The sequence below is a fragment of the Populus euphratica genome, unplaced genomic scaffold (genome assembly GCF_000495115.2).
Source record: "Populus euphratica unplaced genomic scaffold, PopEup_1.0 scaffold28.1, whole genome shotgun sequence".
Taxonomy (NCBI): Eukaryota; Viridiplantae; Streptophyta; class Magnoliopsida; order Malpighiales; family Salicaceae; genus Populus; species Populus euphratica.
The window spans coordinates 335,180-356,404 of NW_011499862.1; the positions used below are offsets into that span (position 1 = coordinate 335,180).

Below are 21,225 nucleotides of genomic sequence, written 5' to 3' on the forward strand. Positions count from 1 at the left end.
TGGCTCTACCTTGCAAAAGTCGGGGTTGCAGATACTGTTAAATACTTCCTGGAATTCTCCCCCGCCTGCTGGTCTCTGCATAATCTTCTTCTTGGTACTGATATGGCTGGTGCAACCTTCGTTCCCTCGTCCTTGGTTTTATACATTCCTCACACTCGTGGGACTTGGCAAAAATTATCATTGGCCATGGCCATAAAATCGTGGCACACGAAGCAAATAAATCCACTCATCGAGTCAATAATTAACTTGAATTCACAGAAAATATAGAATTCAATTTCATCTGCTTCTTCTTACTTCAAAAGTCTTATCAAGGAAAAAAGATAGATAGATAGGTATTTTAAAGGAATTAGTTATTTACTTTTCTATTATTTTTAGAAACTGAATTTTATTTGAAATTCAATTCTTGATAATAAAAAATAATTCTAAATATGAGAGTTCATTAAAGCTTCTAAATTAAATTCAATATTTCAGAGGATTTTAACCAGGTAAATCCATTCTTCAAAGATTGTTTGAAAAAGAAAATTAGTCTCAATTCATAAAATAAATTGATCAAAGGATACTCCTAATCATGAAATTAAAATAAAATAATATTATGCTAAGAATTAGTAAATACCTCCAACAACTCATAAATGTTGCTTGCTAGTCTCTTAGCCTTCAACATTCATCAATTCCTGTCTCTTATCTCCATGATGCAGTAATGCTTCCAAGGACTTTTGAATTCTGAAGGGAAGGGTGATTAGTTATGGAAAATGGCAAGATGCTAGTCAATTTATTATTTCGTAGAAATTCAATACACAAATTGAACTCGTAAAGAAAAAAATGTATGCCATGATACTCAAAATCTATTACAGTTGTCTTCAGTTTACAAAATTGAAGAAGAAAGATTATTCATCGGCAGAACTTGGTCTTTGATCGCTCATCACAAGAAGCCAGCTTATGCTTTAATTCGTCCACAAAGCCGCCAGTAAGCTCCAGGGTGAAAAAGGGATTTCTCAAATACCCAGATTTCGCGGACAAGGATCTGGAAATTATACTAGACATCAATCATAATTCGGAGGAGATGGGGAAAATGCTAAATGATAGACTCAAGCACAAAATTTTGATAGAATGTTGTGCTCAAACCATCACATTATGTTTGCAATTCCTTGAACAACATTTTATGGTTTTGAAAAAATCAAACAAAACATGAGTGTTTCTTCAAGTGAAATGTCACATGGCAAGCAGGAGATGCCCACTAAATACTACAAAAATAAATGATGGAGTTAGGGTAAGCTTCGATGTTCAATTGGGGCTTGACATCCCTTGGTCAACCATCCAAATTGTAGAATCCATATCCTACATGAGCTCTATCAAATTGCAGAAAAACTAAATTTTCCACACAAAGAATTGAATGATAAAATTTTTTCAAATAAGATTTCAAGCAGGTTTTAATTGCAATGTCATAGAAGAAAAGGAAAGTTCCAAGTATAGGATAGAACTAATAAAATAGGCTGGACAAAACCAAAAGGATAATTATGCAATTAAGCCTACCTCCTTATTTTTATCTCCAGCAACTCTGGCTCCTTTAGAATCATATGCCTCGAACTTCTGCAAGGGATTAGCAATATGTAAGTCTTCCAAATTGTCAATGCAAAATGTTTAATGAGATAAAGCAGACAGGCATGAGGATAGTAGTTTGAAACATGACAATCAGGCCATAATTTCCATGTAACAACAAAATCCTCCATTTTGCAACTAATTTTAATATAAATCATGGTGTCGTGGAAACAGTGACAAAACTCATATAGCAACCAACTAAACATGTAAATTAGTAAACTCTGTTGCATTTACTTCGTCTTCTATAATGTTGTTGGTCACAACACTGTAAAAGATCTAAAATTACAGTCACCGATCATGAATGGTTCTGCTATTGCATGAAATAGCCTCACAAGGATCAATATTGCTGCGTATTTGAAGAAGCTGAACCATGGGGAATTTTCCTTAGTTAACATCCACGTCATGCGCATATTTAGGCAATAAAACAAACGTGTAGAAAATGACAAAACATAACAGAAAAAAGATTCCTTCCTGTACAGTAATTGTACCTGCTTTGTCTTGATCTCAAGTGTTAGCTGTATGAAAACTTTATTGAGATCGCTCTTATCAACACCAATCTGTAAATATGGAAGGAAAGAAAGGCAAGTGTAGTCAGTACAGAGGAAAAGGACGAGTCCCAAATTTGAATGACCTCAGCTCAGGGACAAGTATACATGCAGAGTGCCATCTTTTTCTATGTTAAAGTAAACTGCAAACTATTTGATAGTTGTTGTCTTCATTGAAGACCAGTGTGATGCGGATTAATATTGTAAAGAAAAAAAGTTAATACTTGCCAGTCGAGCTCGCAAAGTTCGTATCAGAACAGCTGGTTCAATCATCTCCCAATAAAGCTTGCTCATATTCCATGCAGACTGTCTTTGTTTAATTTCATTTTTGAATTCCTGTCAGTAACATAACTGATAATAATGACTCAAGAGACAATCTGTATGTTAAGCCAAGTTTGATTAAACTGCAAAGGCAGAAAGCAGTATAACTGAACAGAAAATAAAGAGTCGAATCTGAAAAAAGCAGGAGTGTGACAGAAGGAAAAGGGACAGTGCATACGGAGTACATTTTCTCTGTAACTGCTTTTCTTAGTGCTGTTTTGTCACCATTTGCCAGTAGAGTGTTTATCTGGAAACCCCCCAAAAAGAAGACACAAGGAAAACAAGTATGTGATCTGAATCCAGGAGTGCAGTTATAAAACAAAGTAACCAGAGAGAGACTTTAATGGTTAGCTCGGACTTGGAAATATGAAGATCAGGATACCTCTTTGTATAATTTGATGGCTTCTACGTAAAACTTATGTTTTGAGTATCCAGTTTTTCTTAACTTAACAATAGCGTAGGCATTTTTGAGCTGCACACATGAGAATAAAAAAAGTTAATTCAGGTGACAATAAGTCCACATCGGGATATGATTTACATGAAAACCAATTCTAGAGTGCTTGAAGAGAAAATAAGTCTGAATAAATCCAATCAGCAAGTTGATTTGTGGGAGAAATAAATGCTACAAATTTAATGACAAACAAGATAGCCACCTCTAAAATGATGTCGTTTTTTGTTCTTCTCCAGCCGCTTTTTGTGAACCATCTGATACAAGAGAAGAAGAAAAAAGGTGCTGATGGCTGGGAACTTGTGCTAACTGCTCAACAGATGACGTAGGAACTATGAAATCTAATTACATTCTTAAGAGAGTACGGGAGAAAAGCAAACCACTAACTAGTGAAGTTAGCTAGAAGTTTCAATTAATTTCAGGCGAATACCATTCCAGTATAAGGAGACAACATAAAGAAGAAAGCTGACTGCCATACAATCAAAATAAAATGTAAAGAACTTCTTAGAAGAATTCCTATATGGCCTGAATGAGCTGAAATTCTAATCTTTGTGCACCCCACCTCATCCTCTACGAAGGTGTTTGAGAGTATGGTAACAATTATGATTCAAAGTGCTTTTCGCCAGGAAATGCATCAAAATAATATTTTTTTTACTTTTTTAAAATTATTTTTGATATCAGCACATCAAAACAATCTAAAAACATAAAAAAATAATTTTAAACAAAAAAAAAAAAAAAAATTTCAAATTTTTGGGAAATGCGGTTTTAACTGTGTTCCCAAAAACTGCCAAGTAGCCTCAATAGTAAATCCTCAAATGCATCTAATACATTGATTATTTATCAACAAAACAAAATTTTATACTGTGACTTTATGTGACTATCTAGCATTGTCACCAAGTCATTTACCGAGTTTAATTTGGTTCAAACAATAATTAGTTCAACATGGAAGAAATTTTCAATAGTTTGACATTTTGGAAGAGAGGGCATGGCTGCCAACTAAACCATTCTTCAGCCACATCTAGAGAGGAGTTTCATTCTAACATCCTACTAACCTCCGCCAGAATGAGATTGTATCACGAGGAGCATACGGTTCATATATGAATCCAGGACTTGAAATGGACACTTTAAGAGCTCCCTGCATATATTATTAAATAAGCAAGTCATGAAGTTATTGTCTTGCTCCATAATAGGACATCCAAGAAAGTTGTAACAGGAGCAAGTTCAGACACAAGTTCTTATATAAGAATAAAATATTGATGCAAAGTTTCTAATCTGTTAAAGTGATTAGCCAGAAAAAGCACTGAGTGAACCAAATGACAGTCCTGGACATGCATAAGTCCAATGGAGAAGATGGGATATACGCCACCCAAACTAAATTACCAAACTACAATGCATGTTCTACCTCCATCAGGGAACACAAATCTATGCTTGTTTTATGATTTTACATTATATAAATACTCACAAAACTGTAAGATTTTGTTGATCTGGCACACTGAAGCATCATTTCTGGTTCTAAATATTTTTGCTGCAAACAGATTATATAGAGAATATGGACGAGATATGGTACAAGTAAGTTGAACAATGAAATGCAGTTTCACAACTAAAGTACGGTATTTACATCTAATAAGTTTATTGATACAAGTTTACAGCTAGACCAGTATGCCTTTTGAACAATTAACTGAGCTCAGAATGAGACTTTTATTTAAGTAATCATCAAGACTTAGAGTATAAGATAGCCAAGGGAGATACACATATATCTGCTCTGAAGCTAATGACTAGTCTACTAAATACTATTTATTGTACTCAAATCCTTGCATATTGCAGGGATCTTCTCCCTGAACTATTTCACTCTTTACTTTTCTTTTTGTTTGACTTGATTGCTTATAAAAGTTCTACATCATGAACATTGAAACCACTTCCGAAATCAAATTGAAAGGAAGTGCAATAAATGACAGTTTAAATGGTAAATATGGCACACCATCTGTCGTGCTTGTGGGGGGGCATTCACTTTTGTTGTTGCCGGCCTCTTGTCATTTAAGAAGATTGATAACTCCATGGCCTGAAAGAAATGGAACACATCAAATTAATAAGATTAGTATCCTCTCTTAAACAATTAGACATTTGAAGCATTGACACTGCAAAAACTCCAATCATAAATAAAAAATTACACCTGTTTTCACCTAGATTTTATGTTCCATAAATTTACCATTGTAGAACGAAGAGTCATTGTACTTCTATGAGTCCAAGGAAGAGCATTGCGGCCATTATATAAGCAAGAAGAAAATCTTGGGGAATTAAGTTTAATACCTAGCGCAAAACAACATGTAATCAATGAAATTCTTCATTAAATTTAAGATAAATTAAACTACTAATAATGAATGCCAAAAAAAACACAATTTACCATTTGAAATATCAGTGGAGCTACTGGAGTAGCTTCTTGAGCTCCCAAGTCTGAGTAGACAAAGAGCAACATTTTTCATAAAACTACCTTCAAACACAATTTAACTCCAATTCCCATGAAATTATAAGAAGAAAAGATCGTTTTGTTCTAGACGATGTAAGTAATGCAATGGAAATAAAACTGAAAACGTGATTAACTTATCAAATTCTTCTGCAAATAATATAAAAAAGAAAGAAAAAACCCAACAAAGCCTTTTTTTTCCTTTTGTTATACTTATACAACATAACACCATATCCAGATTCAACAGTTTCTTTGCAATTCCCAGTCTGTCTCTTAAACCATTTAAACTGAGTATAAAACAAGAAATCTATCCTTGTGAACTACAGCCAAACAGCTATAGCTCTGAATATTGTAAAAAATTGAAACTTTTACTTTTCCTGCATTTTCTCAGCAACCAAACATAGCCTCAACCAAAAACCTCTCACATACCCTTACAAGACATATATCCAAATGGGTTTTCTTTCCAAGTCAAAAAGATGAAAACTTTCCACTCAAAACCCAAACTTACCTTTTCATTTTCTTTTTCTTGCATTTTCTACGAAACCAAAGGGAGCAATAAGAAGTGAAGAATAATACTCACAGATAAGAAGAAGATTCTCGAATCCCAATGGTTTGATTAAGTGCGCGAACTGCTTGTAATCTTCTAAATAGGGCCATCTTTACTGATCATGTGTAGCCTCTTCAAAAATGCACTGATCTGATTAGAGAGGTTTTTGTTCCTGCAGCTGAAGGGTTTAAGGATGAAAAATATATGCTACTGAAAGTCTGCGTGCCTTATATTTATGGGCTTGACCTTGTTTATTGGGCTGGTCACTACGTTAAGCAATGTGCTGTGCTTTCGATAAATTTCATGATTTGGGCTATCACTGAAAAAAGATTTGGTTGTTAGTCATTAGGTTAATTTTAGTTCAACAAGCTCTTTTTAAAAAATATTAACTTAGGTTTAAGCTGGATCAATAAAATTATTAAACATTTGGTTTAAAATTTTTTTATTTTTTTATTTTAAAATTATTTTTAAAAATAATTTGTTTTTATTTTTTCTTTACTTCAAATTAATTTTTTATAGTATTTTCAAATTATTTTTTGTGTTAATATCAAAAATAATTTTTTAAAAATAAAAAAACATTTTAATGCATTTCCTATAAAAAAAACACTTTAAAAAATAACTATTACTACAAGCTTGAACACCCTCTAAATCAATCAAGTTAACAAGGTCAATGTTATGATAAATTCAACTTATAATCAACCTTTAAATTATAAGTTTTTTAAGCTAATTTATCAAGTCGGGTTTAATAACTGTATAAACAGATACTATAGATGTTTCATGTTAAAATGTTGTTCTCTCTTCTGGAAAATGCTTTAGGATGCAGCTGATATTCAAGCCTGGAAGATTTATGCTATCCGGTACATAAATTTTGGAAGAATTGCTCTTTCTCACTCTCTGATCGTGTAACATTCCTGGTGGTGCTCTGACAAAAATGATGACAAAGGCAGCTCATTTTAGATTTCCCAGCAAAGGTAAAAAGTTTTCATGTTGGTTCATAGTTACTACAATGATTAAAAAAAAGGTCTTGGGAGAGAAATCACTCAGTTAAAGTTAATGTTATGCCTTTAGATGTGATGGAGATTTGGTTTTACAAGAACTTGATTGCTATTAACTAAGCTATTTGGTTTTGATAACTAGATAAAAAAAAATTTATATATATTTTTTTAATTTATATTAATATTTTTTTTATTGAAAATTAAATAAATTATATGTTTTTTTAATTGAAAGTTAAATGAATACCCTCTCTCCTTTTTTAACATTTAGCTCATTTTATAGTTAATTTTTTTTAATTATTTTGTACTTTAAATTACCTTTTATTTCTTTATCACATCAATAACTAAAATACCATCATGGCTTTGGCTTTCGTCACTCAAAATTATAATTATCAAATTTTAAAAGATGTAATTTAATTGATTAAGTTTCAGATTTATTTTTTATAAATAATTAATTCGAGTGTTAAAAATCTCAAAATTACTAAATTAGTTGATTGTTAATTTTAAAATTTTAAAAAATTAGTTCAAAATTAATCCATATACATGTAAACTAACCCGGATATCTATGGTTTCATCAAAAAAAAAATTAATCCATATACATGTAAACTAACCTGGATATCTATGGTTTCATCCAAAAAAAACAAAAAACCCCACAAATATCATCATGAAATCTAAGTATTGTCAAGCTTGCAACACCAAGAACGATAGCACTCAAATGCAGCATAATGCACAAGAAAAACAGAAGAAAAGAAATCCATTTTTGAGAGAGCCGTTTCAGTTTCAGCTCTGTTTACAGATTAACAAAGGTTTGCTTGCTCTCTTTTCTTTGCATAAAGAGACTTCCTCATTTATCCACTACATGTAGCTGCCAATTTGGCAATGGCAAGTAGTCAACCAGAGAGAGAGGGCTAGCATTTTCTATAACGATGCTTTTATTTATTGTTGAGCTAAACCCATAGGCCATAGATTAGCCATTGTGTTAATCGATGTTCGTTAACAGCGATTTAGTTCTTCAATGTTCATCAAATATATATGGGCACAAATCAACAGAGAGACTATTTTAAGCATGGTTTTTCAGCATTTTTGTCATGGAATCATCAGGAAACCTTTCTGTATTTTCGAATTTGATGCCATATTACTCAAGGGAAGAGCATTTTCTTCGAAAATTTTTGTAACAGAGAACATAAAGAATACAAGCTTGTGTGATCATTTGAATAATTACACAGCCTAACTCTAAGAAAGAAGGAAAATGAAATTTGCTGCTGCTTTCTATCACTTCAATATATGACAGAATAATAAAAAGATGAAAAATTGTGTGCTAAACCTTCACGCAGAAGAACTCTCATCAGCTGCACCTGTGGGTGTACTAGGTACAAAAGGAACAAATCCCCGCCCGCCGAACATTGGTCTCATGAATCTGTCATCAAACTTTCTCCAAAAGTAGTGAACAGTTGTAGTGGGGTGACTTATTAGCAACCTTAAGCTACCTGCCCTTCGAGCTGTTTGATTGTTGTTGCTGTTACTTGAATCACCACTTTCAAGTAGCAGTACCCTCAAGTCTTCCAGGCTTACGTTATCAGTGAAATCTGAAACCATTGGTTTTCTATGTCTTAACAGCACTGCTTCAATTAGAGGTTTCGTTACCGAACCGAAGACCTGTTTAGAAAACAGTAACGTTGTACTTCTGTGCTAAGACTATAAAAAAATCAGCAAATATAATCTTGCAATTCTTAACGTGCAATTGGAACTCAAGTAATAAGAGCAAATAATGTTTTCCTCTTATATCAGAAAAACACACAACTTACAATTGTGCTGAAAAGAACAACGATTATGGTACTGGTAATCATTAGTGCAGCTTCTGGGGACTTCCTCGTATAACTTGCAAACTGTAATTGCAGAGTGCACAAGTGAGAAATCCAGAAGCCAAACATCATAATTTAAGTAACATATTAAGAATTTATGACGTACTTGGTTATAAGATAAAGCAATTGTAACTGCACCTCTCATTAACCCTGCCCACCACATAATAAACTGAGATTTCAAACAGTTAGCACAGTTTGGAGTACGATGACTGCACGATAATAGCAATTGGCTAGATCATGCATGCAATAATCACCTGTTGTTTGAAATGAATTTTTGACCTCTCTCTTTTCTGAACACAATTTAAGATATTTGCTATAGGAAAAACAAATGCTGCCCTTCCAACTAACACTAATGCAAACAATGTTGAGCTGACAGCAGCTGAAGTTCCTGCACTGAACCATTGACGTGAAACAGGTTAGAGGTGACAAATGGTGTTCGAATGAAACCCTACAGCGATAATGACTAATTTAAGAGTAACAAGCTAGATGCTGGAGCACATATATTCCAACACGCATCAGCAAGCTTAAGTTAACTACTGTGTCCTTTTTCTAGGTTAATCAACCAAGTTGTGCAAGTGCTAAATTTCCATAGACTCTCAGGCCTAAACTGTAAAGATCATGGGTAGGATTTACCTTGCCTTACTTTCTCTCCATTTGTCAATGTCTAAGGCATCCATACCCACATATAGAAATATGAAAGTTTCTGCAATGAATGACATTGTTGCAAATGCATGCCTGAAATTATCAGCCACCGTGAAGATTACAACCTTTTCAACTGAAACTCATGATACAACTGTTAAACGAACCAAAGTTTCTGCAAGTTTAAGAGGAAAGAAAACAGGTTTCTACTCTTACTTGGTTGTTATCCGTGAGCTTTCTGTAACATTGTGCCATGTGTAGTGCGACATTACAATGCCGCAGAAGAAAACTGTCAGAATCCCACTCAGATTTAGAAGCTGCAAGAAGAAAAATAAATTGACATTCAACCAATGATCCCATTCCAGTGGGGAAACTTATTCAAGTGGTACAAGCTCTTTGTTCTTTTCTGTTTTTTCTCCGCAGTTTACGTCTTGATGAAATTAGTTCATCACAGTCCTATAAAGATGAAATTTTCGAATTTTGAGGTGAAAGGTATTTTAGGATGGTTCGACAAGAAGATGATAACCCTAGCCCATCCAATTAGAAGATATAAACTCAACCCAAACTTAACCTTAGTAACAGCAGGCGAGTGGTAAGGCTACTCAGGTGAGAGGAATGAAAATGAAAATTTAGAGGCATGTATTAATCTACTAAATGATGAGTGATGAATAGGAAGAGAGGGAGCATGGCTATCATTCAGATGTATAGGCCATAAAACATTTTTCCCTCACTGACTTCACATCTCTTTCTTTTACCAGGAAACATTTGAAGTTTATAGTGAGTACCTCAGCTAGAAGGTATGACAAATAAGCCATAAGAATCATAAGTGCAAATTCACGATCAGTAGAATGCCTGTTGATAAGACAACAATCAAGTCAGGTTGGAATACACAAAGTCCAACATGAATAGAAGTCAGCTTAATAGCCTCTCCAAAATTGTGATCACGTATGAAACTAGAAGACTGGACTTAGCCATTTCCCTCCATTGATTTTAGACAAACCTTCTTTACTTTTTTATCTAATATTGGAAACCATCATTTTCCCTAAGAAGTTAACAGTTTTGATTTACCTAAACTTCATGACTTAAAACATGACCATATGCTGTGCACAGAAACTTAGATATGACGAAGGATTTGGACAACAGAAATATAGACAAATGAAAGAGGCCATTGCAATATTAGATGAAACAGAGAACTGAAAGACATTTCTCACCTTCCAAAGTAAAGTGTTTTTATGATAAAAGCACTTAAAAGACCCACCTGAAAAATTGCATTATTTCCATTTAGATCCAAACCACAAACATCATCCCTCAATTTATCAAGCAAAAAATAAGCAAGAGCCAAGAAGCTGCTACCGCTAGGCGCAATCAAAATTTGGCAGTGAAAAGACTATGATAGTTAGACTTACTGCTATACCAAGAGCAGTACTTGTGAAGAGGAGATAAAGGAAGGTCCCTATCAATTTTAAGACTGTTAAGCCATCAATGTTGTGGAAATCCAGCGTTTGAACAGAATTGAAAAGCACAATAGAGGTAGCATCATTCACTACACCCTCCCCAAACACTATACTGTAAAGAAAGGGTGTCTCATCTTGACTGAGAACCTTGCAAGAAAAGAAAAGGCATTAACAACGAAAGGGAATTATCAAGAAGAAACTTGTTTTCATCCCAACGTTTAACTTTATGTAGTGTACCTGCAATGTGCAAACCGAGTCAGTTGCTGACATTATGGCACCGATAGCTGCAGATGCAGGAAGCGGTAATTAAGATTCGCTAGTATCAACTATGATTAGTGAATTAAATTAAATTAAACAGTTGCTATAAATCACCTAGGTGATCTTTGAGACTCAGGGATTTCACACCAATTTTCCTAAAAATCCAAAAAACACCTACAAGAATCATACAAACAAAATAAGTTGGAATCTTTCTGTTTTGACAGGATATAAGATAAAAACTTGATTGTGATGTTGCTTCTTTTTATCAATATATAAATCGACAACATCAATTATCAGACTTGCAAAATGACAAATGTTTGAAATGGATCTTACCTAGTGATATGATGCAGAATGAAATTACTGTGCCAAATATTCCAAACAACAAGATTGTTGAAAAATTCTTGAAAAACCGCTTTTTCTTAACCTGGAATCTGGAACAAACTCTCAAATTTTAAGAAACAATAACTAGAAGGGGAGAAGAAAGAAACATGTGACTCAGGATTTTCTCAGAGACAATATATCAAACACAAACCAAATCCTTCCTCGCAACATCAAACCAATTTAGATAAACCATCCAGAATTCACATCAAGGGAGAGAAAGAAGTCATACCCTGCATTGAAAATGATTGGAGGAAGCAAATAAAGGAAGAACAAATCCTCGCTAAACTTCAATAAATGCGAACTCTCCCCTTTCCTAACCAACAAAACCACACCACCAGCACACAACCCCTGCAAAAAAAAAAAACAAAATCTACCCCATGTTACACAATCAATCAAGAACACAAAACACAAAAGGGAGAAAACCCCATTATTTTTCAACCAAGAAACAATCAAGAATCAAATTGAGATACCAAAAGAAGTGCAGTGATGGACTCATTAGCCCAGCGGTTCTCTTCAAGAAGGTGACCAATAGTGATACAAGCACAGAGGAGAGCAAAGAAGACACAAAGTGCTATTATGGTGCTAGTATTAAGGAATGAAGAATCTAATCCCAAAGGTAAATGTTCATGAGAGGACATGTTTTCAGGGCTAAGGCCAAACATAGCAGCATTCGAGATTTTTGTGGCCATTTCGAAGGTTAAATGGTTTGAAGAAATTTCTGAATGAAAAAGACAGTGTGAGCATAGTTTGGTTCTTCAAGGTGGGAAATGGAGGGAAGACTGGTAGTTGGAGTAAGGTTTTATCTCTCTGTAGTTGAGATTACTTTGAGTTTTCTGTATCCTGAAAGGTGTCACTAAATTAGCTAGCCACGTCAAATATCAAGCACCTTGACGGTTGTTATTCATTAGTGTAGTGGTAAGTTACAATAATACCCTTGGCGTTACTGTCATGTTGGATTCTTATTGGCGACAGTTTGCTGGCTGTATTGAACGATTGCCTGGCAGTAGTTGATATGGCCGTTGGTGGGCGCTGATGACTTTTTTTGTTTTATTGTGTATTTTTGACATCATCATTAATAGTGTTCTTTCGTGTTGAATTGCCATTTTATGAAAAAATAAATTAATTAAATAACAGGAATTATTTTCTGAATTTTCATAGCACCATTGATTAGATCGTTTAAGTATAAATAATTTAATCTTAATATTAATTAATTTATCTAAAAGAGTTAGGATGTTAACTCACTTTTTTCACTATTTATATAAGCGAGGAAAGAGCTGAATTTTTTTTTTTTTTTTGCATTTTGTTTGTTTCATTTCCATTTTTTATTTTAAACTTATATTTATAAATTATTTTAATTTATTTTCTATAAATTTATCATAGTTTCAAATAAATGTCTCTATATTTTATTTATATTTAATTTTATAAATATTTATTTTTATTATGGTATAATTAAGTAAAAGAGTTTTTTAAAAATAAAAAACAAAAAAAACTCTTAAACTCATGAAGTACAACATTACTCTGATATGAATTTTATAAATTAAGTTATGAATTCTAATTAATCTAATATATCACTATCTAAATATAAAAAAAATCATTTTATTTTTTAAAATTAAATTATATTTTTTATTAATTTTTTGAATTAGATATAGACTTGTCAAGTTGATTAGATCACATATCATAATAACTTTTATATAATTTAATTTTAAACTTAAATTAAATAAGAAATCATGTTGAAAAATTTTAAACTTGGTTCATTTAATAACAATGTTAAATAGTTTTTATATTATTATTATTGTTTTAAAATAAAAAAAATAAAGATAACAAGGCTAGAGAAGGCATGCTTTAATGAAATTTTTTATTTTAAAAATAAAAAAATTTGCCTTAAAACCATCCTAGATATATTTATTTTATATTTTTATCTTTATTTTTCAATTTTTTATTTTAAAAATATAAAAATTTGCTTTAAAACCATCTAGATATATTTATTTTATATTTTCATCTTTATTTTTCAACTATATATATATATGTTTCTGTCTTTATTGTTTCCGCCATCTTCATCTATTCTGTTTACCGTCATCAAACGCTACGAAAGACTTATTTCAATCTAAGTTTAAGACACTTGAAATCCAAGAAATGTAAGAGCAAAACAAAACAATTTTGAGGAGAGGAACAGATAAAGGTTGCTTCCGGTCTTAATCATCTTCTGTTTCGAATGCAAAAATATACATTAGCGTATTGATTGGAAATTTGAAATATAGAGAAAGGAAAAAAAACCATAAAATCAAACTTGCTAGTGATTGGAAATTTGGAAGAAAAGCCATAAAATCAAACTTCGTATTTGAAATATAGAGAAAGGAAGAAAAGCCATAAAATTCACATGATTTATTTTTGTTTTTTAAATTCCTTTAGCTTGAAGTTAATATTTTTATAGTGTTTATAGATTATCTTGATGTACCAATATTAAAAATAATTTTTTAAAAATAAATAAAATTATTATTTTAATCAAATAAAAAATAATTTAAAAAATAATTATAACCTTATTATTCATTTTCAAGAAGCATCCTTATCAAAAAAACTCGCATAGTTTGTTTTTGTATATAAAAAATATTTATTTTTTTTGTTTTAAATTAAAAAATTATAACCTTATTATTCATTTTCAAGACGCATCCTTATAAAAAAAAACTCGCATAATTTGTTTTTGTATATAAAAAATATTTTTTTAATATATTTCTAAAAAAAAAAACTTAAAAAAATAATCACATCACAATTCCAAACACCACGAGAGCAATAATGAAATTAATGACCTTAGCATCTGCTTTCAAGACACATCCTTATCAAGAAAAGAAAACATTATACTTTCAAGGCACGTTGTTATGAGTGCTATACATGGCGGCTTGCATGTGAACCAAGCATATTTGACTAAAATTCTTCACATGAATGATGTAGAAGCTCATTACGTAAAGCAATTGCTATCCAGGAGAATTACTTGGTTAGATATATGATACTTTGATGCAAAAGTTTAGCTAACTCAACTGGACTATCGTGTTATGCCATGCAATGTTATTTAACCTGCCTGCTTCATGATTCAGTATAAAATTCAGATTACAATTACGGGTTTTGACAGTTTAACTTGGATTAGTCTAGATTAAAAAACTCCAACAATAAGAATTAGGGGTGAGAAAAAACCCGAAAAACCGATTAAACCGAGAAAACCGGAAAAAAAATAACCGAAAAAACCGAACCGAAAAAAAAAACCGATTAAACCGATTCTCATCACCATGGTTGCCAGCTCTTAGGCAGCGAATAGTTGTGCTCTGTAATTAATGTGCGAAGTTCATAATTATAAATCCTGCATAGTTTTGTTTTCTTTTTAAATTAAAATAATATCTTTTTTTTTTTTATTTTTTTAATCGTAACTTGAGTTGACCTATTAACATATAAGTTAACTTATTCAGCATGGTACTAGAATAATTTTAAAGAAAATCAACTCATAACTCAAGTATTATTTTGAAAACAGTAGTGAAGCCACACAGAAACAAGAGAAAGAGAAGGCAATTGCCCCTTTAATAATTTTTAAAACATATTTTTATATATTAAAATATTAATATAATAGCTTTAAATGGTTATTTTTTTTATTAGCTACTAATTAATCCAAGCTTCTTTTTTTCTACTATTGTACTTGTCTCTCTTCCTTCTATAAAATTTCTTTTTCAAACCCTAAGCTATTGATTAGTTAAACAACTAACTCTTGTACTTTATACTTTAAAGAAATTTTTTTATTTATTTTATTATCTAAATTTAATTTTATTTGTTTATAATTAATCATTGAAAATGTTAGGGTCTATAATAATTTATAGGTTTGATGAATCAATATATGTATGGATAATATTATATGCTAATGAATATGAATTGAAATGAGTTTTAATGAATTAATAAGTATTTTGTTATGAATTTTATATAAAAAATAATGGTGATGAATTTATTAATAATTAAAAATAAAGTACATTACAACTAAAAAAATTAGAGATATAATAGATAAATTAGAAGGAAAATATTTAATATTTATGTTTAATTCACTTGTACAGGATAACAAGTTAGCAAGAACAATATCAACTTGTGACAATTCTTTTAAGTTATGATTTTAAATGTTATGTACCATATATTAGTATAAAATTGTTATTAGGAACTTTCTTAGTCTTTGAAAGATTTAGAAATAGATAAATTCTTAGAAAGATTTAGAAATAGATAAATAAAAGTTTGTTGTATATATTGAAATATATATTTTTAATGAGATTAAAAATAAAATCATTATAAAGTAATTTTAAAATATAAAATCTCAAATAAAACAATTATAATATAAGTTTTTTATTTTAAAAATATTCTTAAATTAATTTTACTTGACTTGAGTTGGTACATATATTTTAAATTAATTTTTTTATATAACAATAAAATATAATATCAAATATTTATTAATAATTTTTTTTTTAAAAAAAAAATCATAACTCCATCACTGCTCGGATGCTAAGCTATTGATTAGTTAAACAACTAACCTCTTGTACTTTATACTTTAAAAAAATTTATTTTTTTATTTATTTTTTTATTTAATTTTAATTTTATTTGTTTATAATTAGTCATTAAAATGTTAGGGTTTATAATAATTTATAGGTTTGATAAATCAATATATATATGGATAATATTATATGCTAATGGATATGAATTGAAATGAGTTTTGATGAATTGATAAGTATTTTGTTATGAATTTTATATAAAAAATGATGGTGATGAATTTATTAATAATTAAAAATAAAGTACATTACAACTAAAAAAATTAGAGATATAATAGATAAATTAAAAAAAATATTTAATATTTGTGTTTAATTCACTTGTACAGAATAACAAGTTACCAAAAACAACATCAACTTGTGATAATTCTTTTAAGTTATGATCTTAAATGTTATGTGATATATGTTAGTATAAAATTGTTGTCAAGAACTTTCTTAGTCCTTGAAAGTTTTAAAAATAGATAAATAAAAGTTATATATATATATATATATATATATATTGAGAAATATATTTTTAATGAGATTAAAAATAAAATCATTATAAAGTAATTTTAAAATATAAAATCTCAAATAAAACAATTATAATATAAGTTTTTTATTTTAAAAATATTCTTAAATTAATTTTACTTGACTTGAGTTGGTACATATATTTTAAATTAATTTTTTTATATAACAATAAAATATAATATCAAATATTTATTAATAATTTTTTTTTTTTTTAAATCATAACTCCATCACTGCTCGGATGGTGGAGTGAGGTGCAGAGATTGGAGCTGTCAAATTTAATAGATTATTGATTGCCATTTTTTTAGGTTCTTTGCATTTATGATGCCAACTACTGCACAAAAGTCTCCATCTAAGAATTTACTAGACTGTTTTTCCTGACCATTTCGGACATGGATTCCTCGACTGCATGTGGAATTGCTGCAATGCCATTTCCTTGAACATCAGCTTTAGATAATAAGATCTAATGATCATTGGATTTTAATAGGAATTTAGTAGATTTTTTTTAACAAATCTATTCCAGTGCCAGTGTAAATTGTGTGGATGCCATGTACTGTGAGGGCCAACCTGCGTATATAAGAGGTGATGAGTGGGGAGGCTGTGACTGATGAACATATCTTATGTGGGCTTAAATCCCAATTTCAGAATAATCTGTGAGGCCACCATCAGAGAAAACTGCATCAAGGTGACTAACAAATCTCCCGGTATTTTTTTGAAAAAAAATTCATGAAACGTTTGCTAATGTTTACTTAAAAGAGTGGAAAATTCTTTGTTTCAAGCCTGGTTATAAGAGTTCGTCCGGCGGATTAACTTTGTAACCTGTTAACCTAGAGTTTGATCCAATTTGAATTAGTTAAAAAATCTTGTTATTCTTTTAAAAAATAATTTAGATTGACCCGAGTTAACTCACTCAATTTGAGATTTGAGTCTTCAGCTGAAGGAACTTTAGGTCAGGTCTTATAACTACCATGCGAGATAAATGTCTAGACATCATGAAAATCATTAGATCATGTGGAAGCATTTCAGGAGTACAATGAAATTGAGTTGAGTCAAAATCAAAGTGAAAAGAACTCACCCAGCCAGGATGCTTACAGCTAATGGATTGTGGAAAATGAAGTAAAAATTGTGTTCCACTCAAAATTTTATTTCAACCACTTGGTTAAGAACTTTCCTAGTACGAATGCAAGGGAAAAAACATCCCTCAAATCAAATCTTCCTCTCTATAAGCCGAATGCTGTCGGTGAAAGTAAGCTTCTGATAGCTGACCTTTACAAATCAGAACAAATAATGGATTGCATGAAAATGAATCTCTGTGCTCGTGGCTTGTTTAGAATGCCTCCTCAATCCACTATGCAACACGTTCTACTGCATCAAACAGTGTAGCGATAAGAAGATTGCCAGGACAGCTGAAAGATAGGAAAAACATAAAAAGAAGTAGCTGATTTAGACTTTAGGGTTCAATTTGTATCAGGATTAAGGCAATAAAACATGAGTTCTGAGCCCTGAAGATGCCAAGACTTGACCATCAAATAACTTGGAAGGATAAACTAACTAGTATGCGGTTTAGATCTTAGCATGACAGAGTATCAGCTGGAATTGTCACGTTACAGGAGTTAAGATTATAAACCCAAGAAAAAGAAGCCTGTAATTCAGAGAAGCTGATATATCATTGATCTTAGGTCTCTCTACACGTCTATCATGCAATACTTTCAAGAATGTTGTTATAATATGCCATCTGACTTGTTTTCCAAAGCACTCGATTTATGAACCTGGAAAATCAGATGCCGAGCAGATTCCTACAGAACTGTCAGTGAAATAACAGCAGACCGAAGCTTTACACCATCTTCGTCCCATTTCGACTGTGGGGCAGTTGCTCCTGCGATAATTGCCTGCATTAAAATTACAATAATAACAGCTAGTGAATTGTAAAATCTAACAAATCATGATGACGGAGAATGTTCAGCGAGGCCAAAGATAAATACAAGATCAGTTATAGTTTCCATGTTGGGGCACATGAGCAAGCTATATATATTGGCTTTATCCAAAGAATTCTGACAGAGTAATGAGTTAATTCCACTAAAGAAGTGGGCGCTGCAATCAATATTCTAGTTGTAAGGTGAATGTATTAACCTTTCCACTGTTAACCACAGCTACTAGTACAGCATGCTGGTCATCTCTGCCAAATTCATAGAAGTAGTAAGTCCTGAAATTAACAAACAATGGAACACATATGTCAGAAAAGTATTGTAATTATAACATCCATGATCTGGTTCAAATAAAATATCATTTCCCTGCTGACATCCTGGTTGCTTTAGATTTAGTGTAGGGGTGATGGTATTTGTGTTTATTATCCAAGTCAATGGAGAAGGAAAAATATATGCTTCTATAGCTATATATATATATATATATATATATATAACACTTAATAAACTAATATTCCTGAAGGTGCCTGTTCTACTTCAATAGCATTATTTAGAATTGAAGAGCCCCAGAATCAAGCAAAGATAGATAAATTTACCTGTAACCTTCCTCTTCTTTTATTTTTAGTGTACGGGCAGAGTATAAAGTTGTCCCACCTGCCATTGCAGATAAATTGAGCTACCAGAACAAGATAGTTGAGAAGAATGCTAATCTACTTGTTTTTTCAAATGACAAACGATCAGCAGGAAAAGTGGAAACCATTTAATTTTTTTTTTTTTAAACCACAAGAAAGTTCGATAGATACAAAAGATTTTTGGTTCTAAGAATCAAAACTTCAAGAATAACACAACTGAATGCAAAGACAGACCTGGAACAAAGATTTTTGCAGCCTCCTTCAATGATCCCAAATCAGTAATATCTTTAGCCTGTCCATGTTAGCAAAGTACATAGTTTGTCGGAGAATTACTCTTTGAGATCTTAAAATTGGAACAATCTAAAATAAGGGGGGGGGGGGGGGGGGGGTGGGGGGGTGGCATTATTCATCCATTTTACTTTCCTTTCTTATTTGGAAATAGGTACAAGACTTGAAGGTTGTGAATTATGACAGCAAAAGGATAATGGAATTCACAATGGAGTGATATCTGCCATCCCACCATAATGGCTACAGGAAAACTCATATAGAGGTTAAGTTACAAGATAATAACCCTAGATAACCTGAAAAATCATTGTTGTCTTGGATTAGATATCCTACCATGTTTAAAATCAGGGAAAATGCTGGCATTGTGCCCTGACAATAAGATACTTAGTTGGGGGCATTAAATTATAGCAGACTTTAATCTCGCAGATGTTTGCAATGAAATTAACTAATTTGACGAAGTAGACATGTCAAGAGTTACAATCAACTGCCTTAGTTCCAAATTTAACCATGAAAATGAACAAGGACGTTTAATGAGTCTGCAGAGTAATACAGAACCAAACCAATACTAGAATAAAGGTGAAAGTTTGACAATTTTCACCACACAAACCTCTAAGAAGGTGATCTTCAGTTGATTGGAAGGGCGAACGACAACACTTAGAACTTCAGATCTATGTTGACAAAAAGAAAATGCAACAAAAAACTTGCGTGAACACTATGACCTTTACTATAAAGTTTTATGCTTTACTCCAATGGAAAGCTAAATAAATATATACATCGAAGAGAATGAACTTGCTGTAAAATGATATACCCATCAGAAGATGCAAAACGGGCTGCAAAGGTCTTTGGCTTTGCCTTATCTCCATATAAAGACAGCCCAGCACTGTAATCCTAATAACAAGATACAATAACCAAGTCGATGAAAAAAAATTTCTGACATTGTGAACACATTTGATATTCAATACTCTACATTCCCTCAATCAAGATATCTAACTCTAAGAAAAACTGAATTGATTTTGAAAGTTCTAGTCTCAAAGCTTACTGAATCTATCACCAATGGTCAATTTGCAGCATCCTTTATCCTTTAAAACCCACTAAACTAAAATTATACATGCCAATTCATTGCATATTGATAAGAATAAATTGTGCAAAATGTTAGCAATACCAGCCAAAACACCATACCCATGACTACCAACATTGATAAAAAAGAACTCAAGAGATTCAAACTTGAACTCAAAACAGTTAAAAACATAAGAATGTATGGGTGAATAGTAAAGCCATAACAAAAATTAAGATAAATATACCTCTGGTTCCATGATGTCCTCAAATTGAGGAGGGACCCTGATGGAAAAACCATCACCATAGAACTGAAACCAAGATTTTGTATTGGCAAGGATGGAAAGAACAGATTTTAAAGGTGGAGAAGGTTCAGCTAAGGCTTGTGCAAGAGGGTGTTGAGTGGCTAAGGAAATGAGACAAAGTGAAGTAGTTTTGAAGATGAACTGTCTCCTAGAGATGGTGCTGAGGAGGCTAGTGGCTTGAGGGGTTGGTTTTGGGCTATTGGGGTTTGGATTTTGTGGAGGGTTTAGAGGAGGAGGGTGGCGGTGAGGAGAGAGGGACAGGAGAATGGCCATGAGATAGTGAGTTTGGATTTCATGGTCGTTGAAAAAAAATGGAGGGAAGATAATGTGGGGTAGTGGTGGGGCTTTTATCTCTTGGATCCTCTTAACAATGGAAGGGTATGTTGGAGATTTGGAGTAAATTTTACCAAATTATGTTATCATTCATCGTAATTGTAAGTAGTTTGATTCTCTTTCTC

At 31.8% G+C, this 21,225-nt stretch overlaps 3 protein-coding genes across 5 annotated transcripts; all 3 read right to left on the minus strand.

Moving 5' to 3' along the window:
* Positions 1-739: 739 nt before the first annotated feature.
* Positions 740-6,125, minus strand: LOC105124991 (Mitochondrial inner membrane translocase complex, subunit Tim44-related protein). Its single transcript, XM_011025238.1, has 12 exons — positions 5,952-6,125; positions 5,312-5,361; positions 5,117-5,217; positions 4,889-4,969; positions 3,963-4,045; positions 3,116-3,167; positions 2,845-2,934; positions 2,641-2,709; positions 2,370-2,477; positions 2,085-2,153; positions 1,531-1,587; positions 740-1,021 (listed from the first exon to the last, which is right to left on the minus strand). Exons 1-12 carry the CDS (start codon positions 6,026-6,028, stop codon positions 935-937), a joined length of 924 nt encoding a protein of 307 aa, XP_011023540.1. The 5' UTR covers positions 6,029-6,125; the 3' UTR covers positions 740-934.
* Positions 6,126-8,023: 1,898 nt separating this feature from the next.
* On the minus strand, positions 8,024-12,330 carry LOC105124990 (sodium/hydrogen exchanger 1-like). Of its 2 annotated transcripts, XM_011025237.1 has the most exons (15): positions 11,975-12,330; positions 11,734-11,852; positions 11,457-11,554; positions 11,238-11,297; positions 11,103-11,149; positions 10,818-11,012; positions 10,623-10,669; positions 10,197-10,263; positions 9,628-9,728; positions 9,406-9,507; positions 9,027-9,165; positions 8,879-8,941; positions 8,716-8,796; positions 8,452-8,566; positions 8,024-8,409 (listed from the first exon to the last, which is right to left on the minus strand). In XM_011025237.1, exons 1-15 carry the CDS (start codon positions 12,191-12,193, stop codon positions 8,237-8,239), a joined length of 1,626 nt encoding a protein of 541 aa, XP_011023539.1. In that variant the 5' UTR covers positions 12,194-12,330; the 3' UTR covers positions 8,024-8,236.
* Positions 12,331-17,550: 5,220 nt separating this feature from the next.
* On the minus strand, positions 17,551-21,088 carry LOC105124989 (tagatose-6-phosphate ketose/aldose isomerase, putative (Mog1/PsbP/DUF1795-like photosystem II reaction center PsbP family protein)). 2 transcript variants are annotated; one of them, XM_011025235.1, is made up of 8 exons: positions 20,711-21,088; positions 20,218-20,297; positions 20,017-20,077; positions 19,359-19,416; positions 19,089-19,146; positions 18,701-18,773; positions 18,340-18,459; positions 17,551-17,932 (listed from the first exon to the last, which is right to left on the minus strand). In XM_011025235.1, exons 1-7 carry the CDS (start codon positions 21,038-21,040, stop codon positions 18,367-18,369), a joined length of 753 nt encoding a protein of 250 aa, XP_011023537.1. In that variant the 5' UTR covers positions 21,041-21,088; the 3' UTR covers positions 17,551-17,932; positions 18,340-18,366. The 2 variants fall into 2 exon arrangements, with proteins under 2 accessions (XP_011023537.1, XP_011023535.1); XM_011025233.1 differs by having other exon boundaries at positions 17,620-17,935.
* Between the last annotated feature and the right edge of the window lie 137 nt (positions 21,089-21,225).

Excerpts from the sequence above, each read along its gene's own strand:
- LOC105124991 (XM_011025238.1), bottom strand. The coding sequence starts at position 6,028 with ATGGCCCTATTTAGAAGATTACAAGCAGTTCGCGCACTTAATCAAACC. Across the intron at positions 2,478-2,640 it reads TTACAGAGAAAATGTACTCC|GAATTCAAAAATGAAATTAA; the intron begins GTATGCACTGTC and ends TGTTACTGACAG. Across the intron at positions 1,588-2,084 it reads TTGAGATCAAGACAAAGCAG|AAGTTCGAGGCATATGATTC; the intron begins GTACAATTACTG and ends AATCCCTTGCAG.
- LOC105124990 (XM_011025237.1), bottom strand. The coding sequence starts at position 12,193 with ATGGCCACAAAAATCTCGAATGCTGCTATGTTTGGCCTTAGCCCTGAA. Across the intron at positions 8,942-9,026 it reads AAATTCATTTCAAACAACAG|TTTATTATGTGGTGGGCAGG; the intron begins GTGATTATTGCA and ends TTGAAATCTCAG. Across the intron at positions 8,797-8,878 it reads TTGCTTTATCTTATAACCAA|TTTGCAAGTTATACGAGGAA; the intron begins GTACGTCATAAA and ends CTGCAATTACAG.
- LOC105124989 (XM_011025235.1), bottom strand. The coding sequence starts at position 21,040 with ATGGCCATTCTCCTGTCCCTCTCTCCTCACCGCCACCCTCCTCCTCTA. Across the intron at positions 20,298-20,710 it reads AGGACATCATGGAACCAGAG|GATTACAGTGCTGGGCTGTC; the intron begins GTATATTTATCT and ends TCTTGTTATTAG. Across the intron at positions 20,078-20,217 it reads CGTTTTGCATCTTCTGATGG|ATCTGAAGTTCTAAGTGTTG; the intron begins GTATATCATTTT and ends TTGTCAACATAG.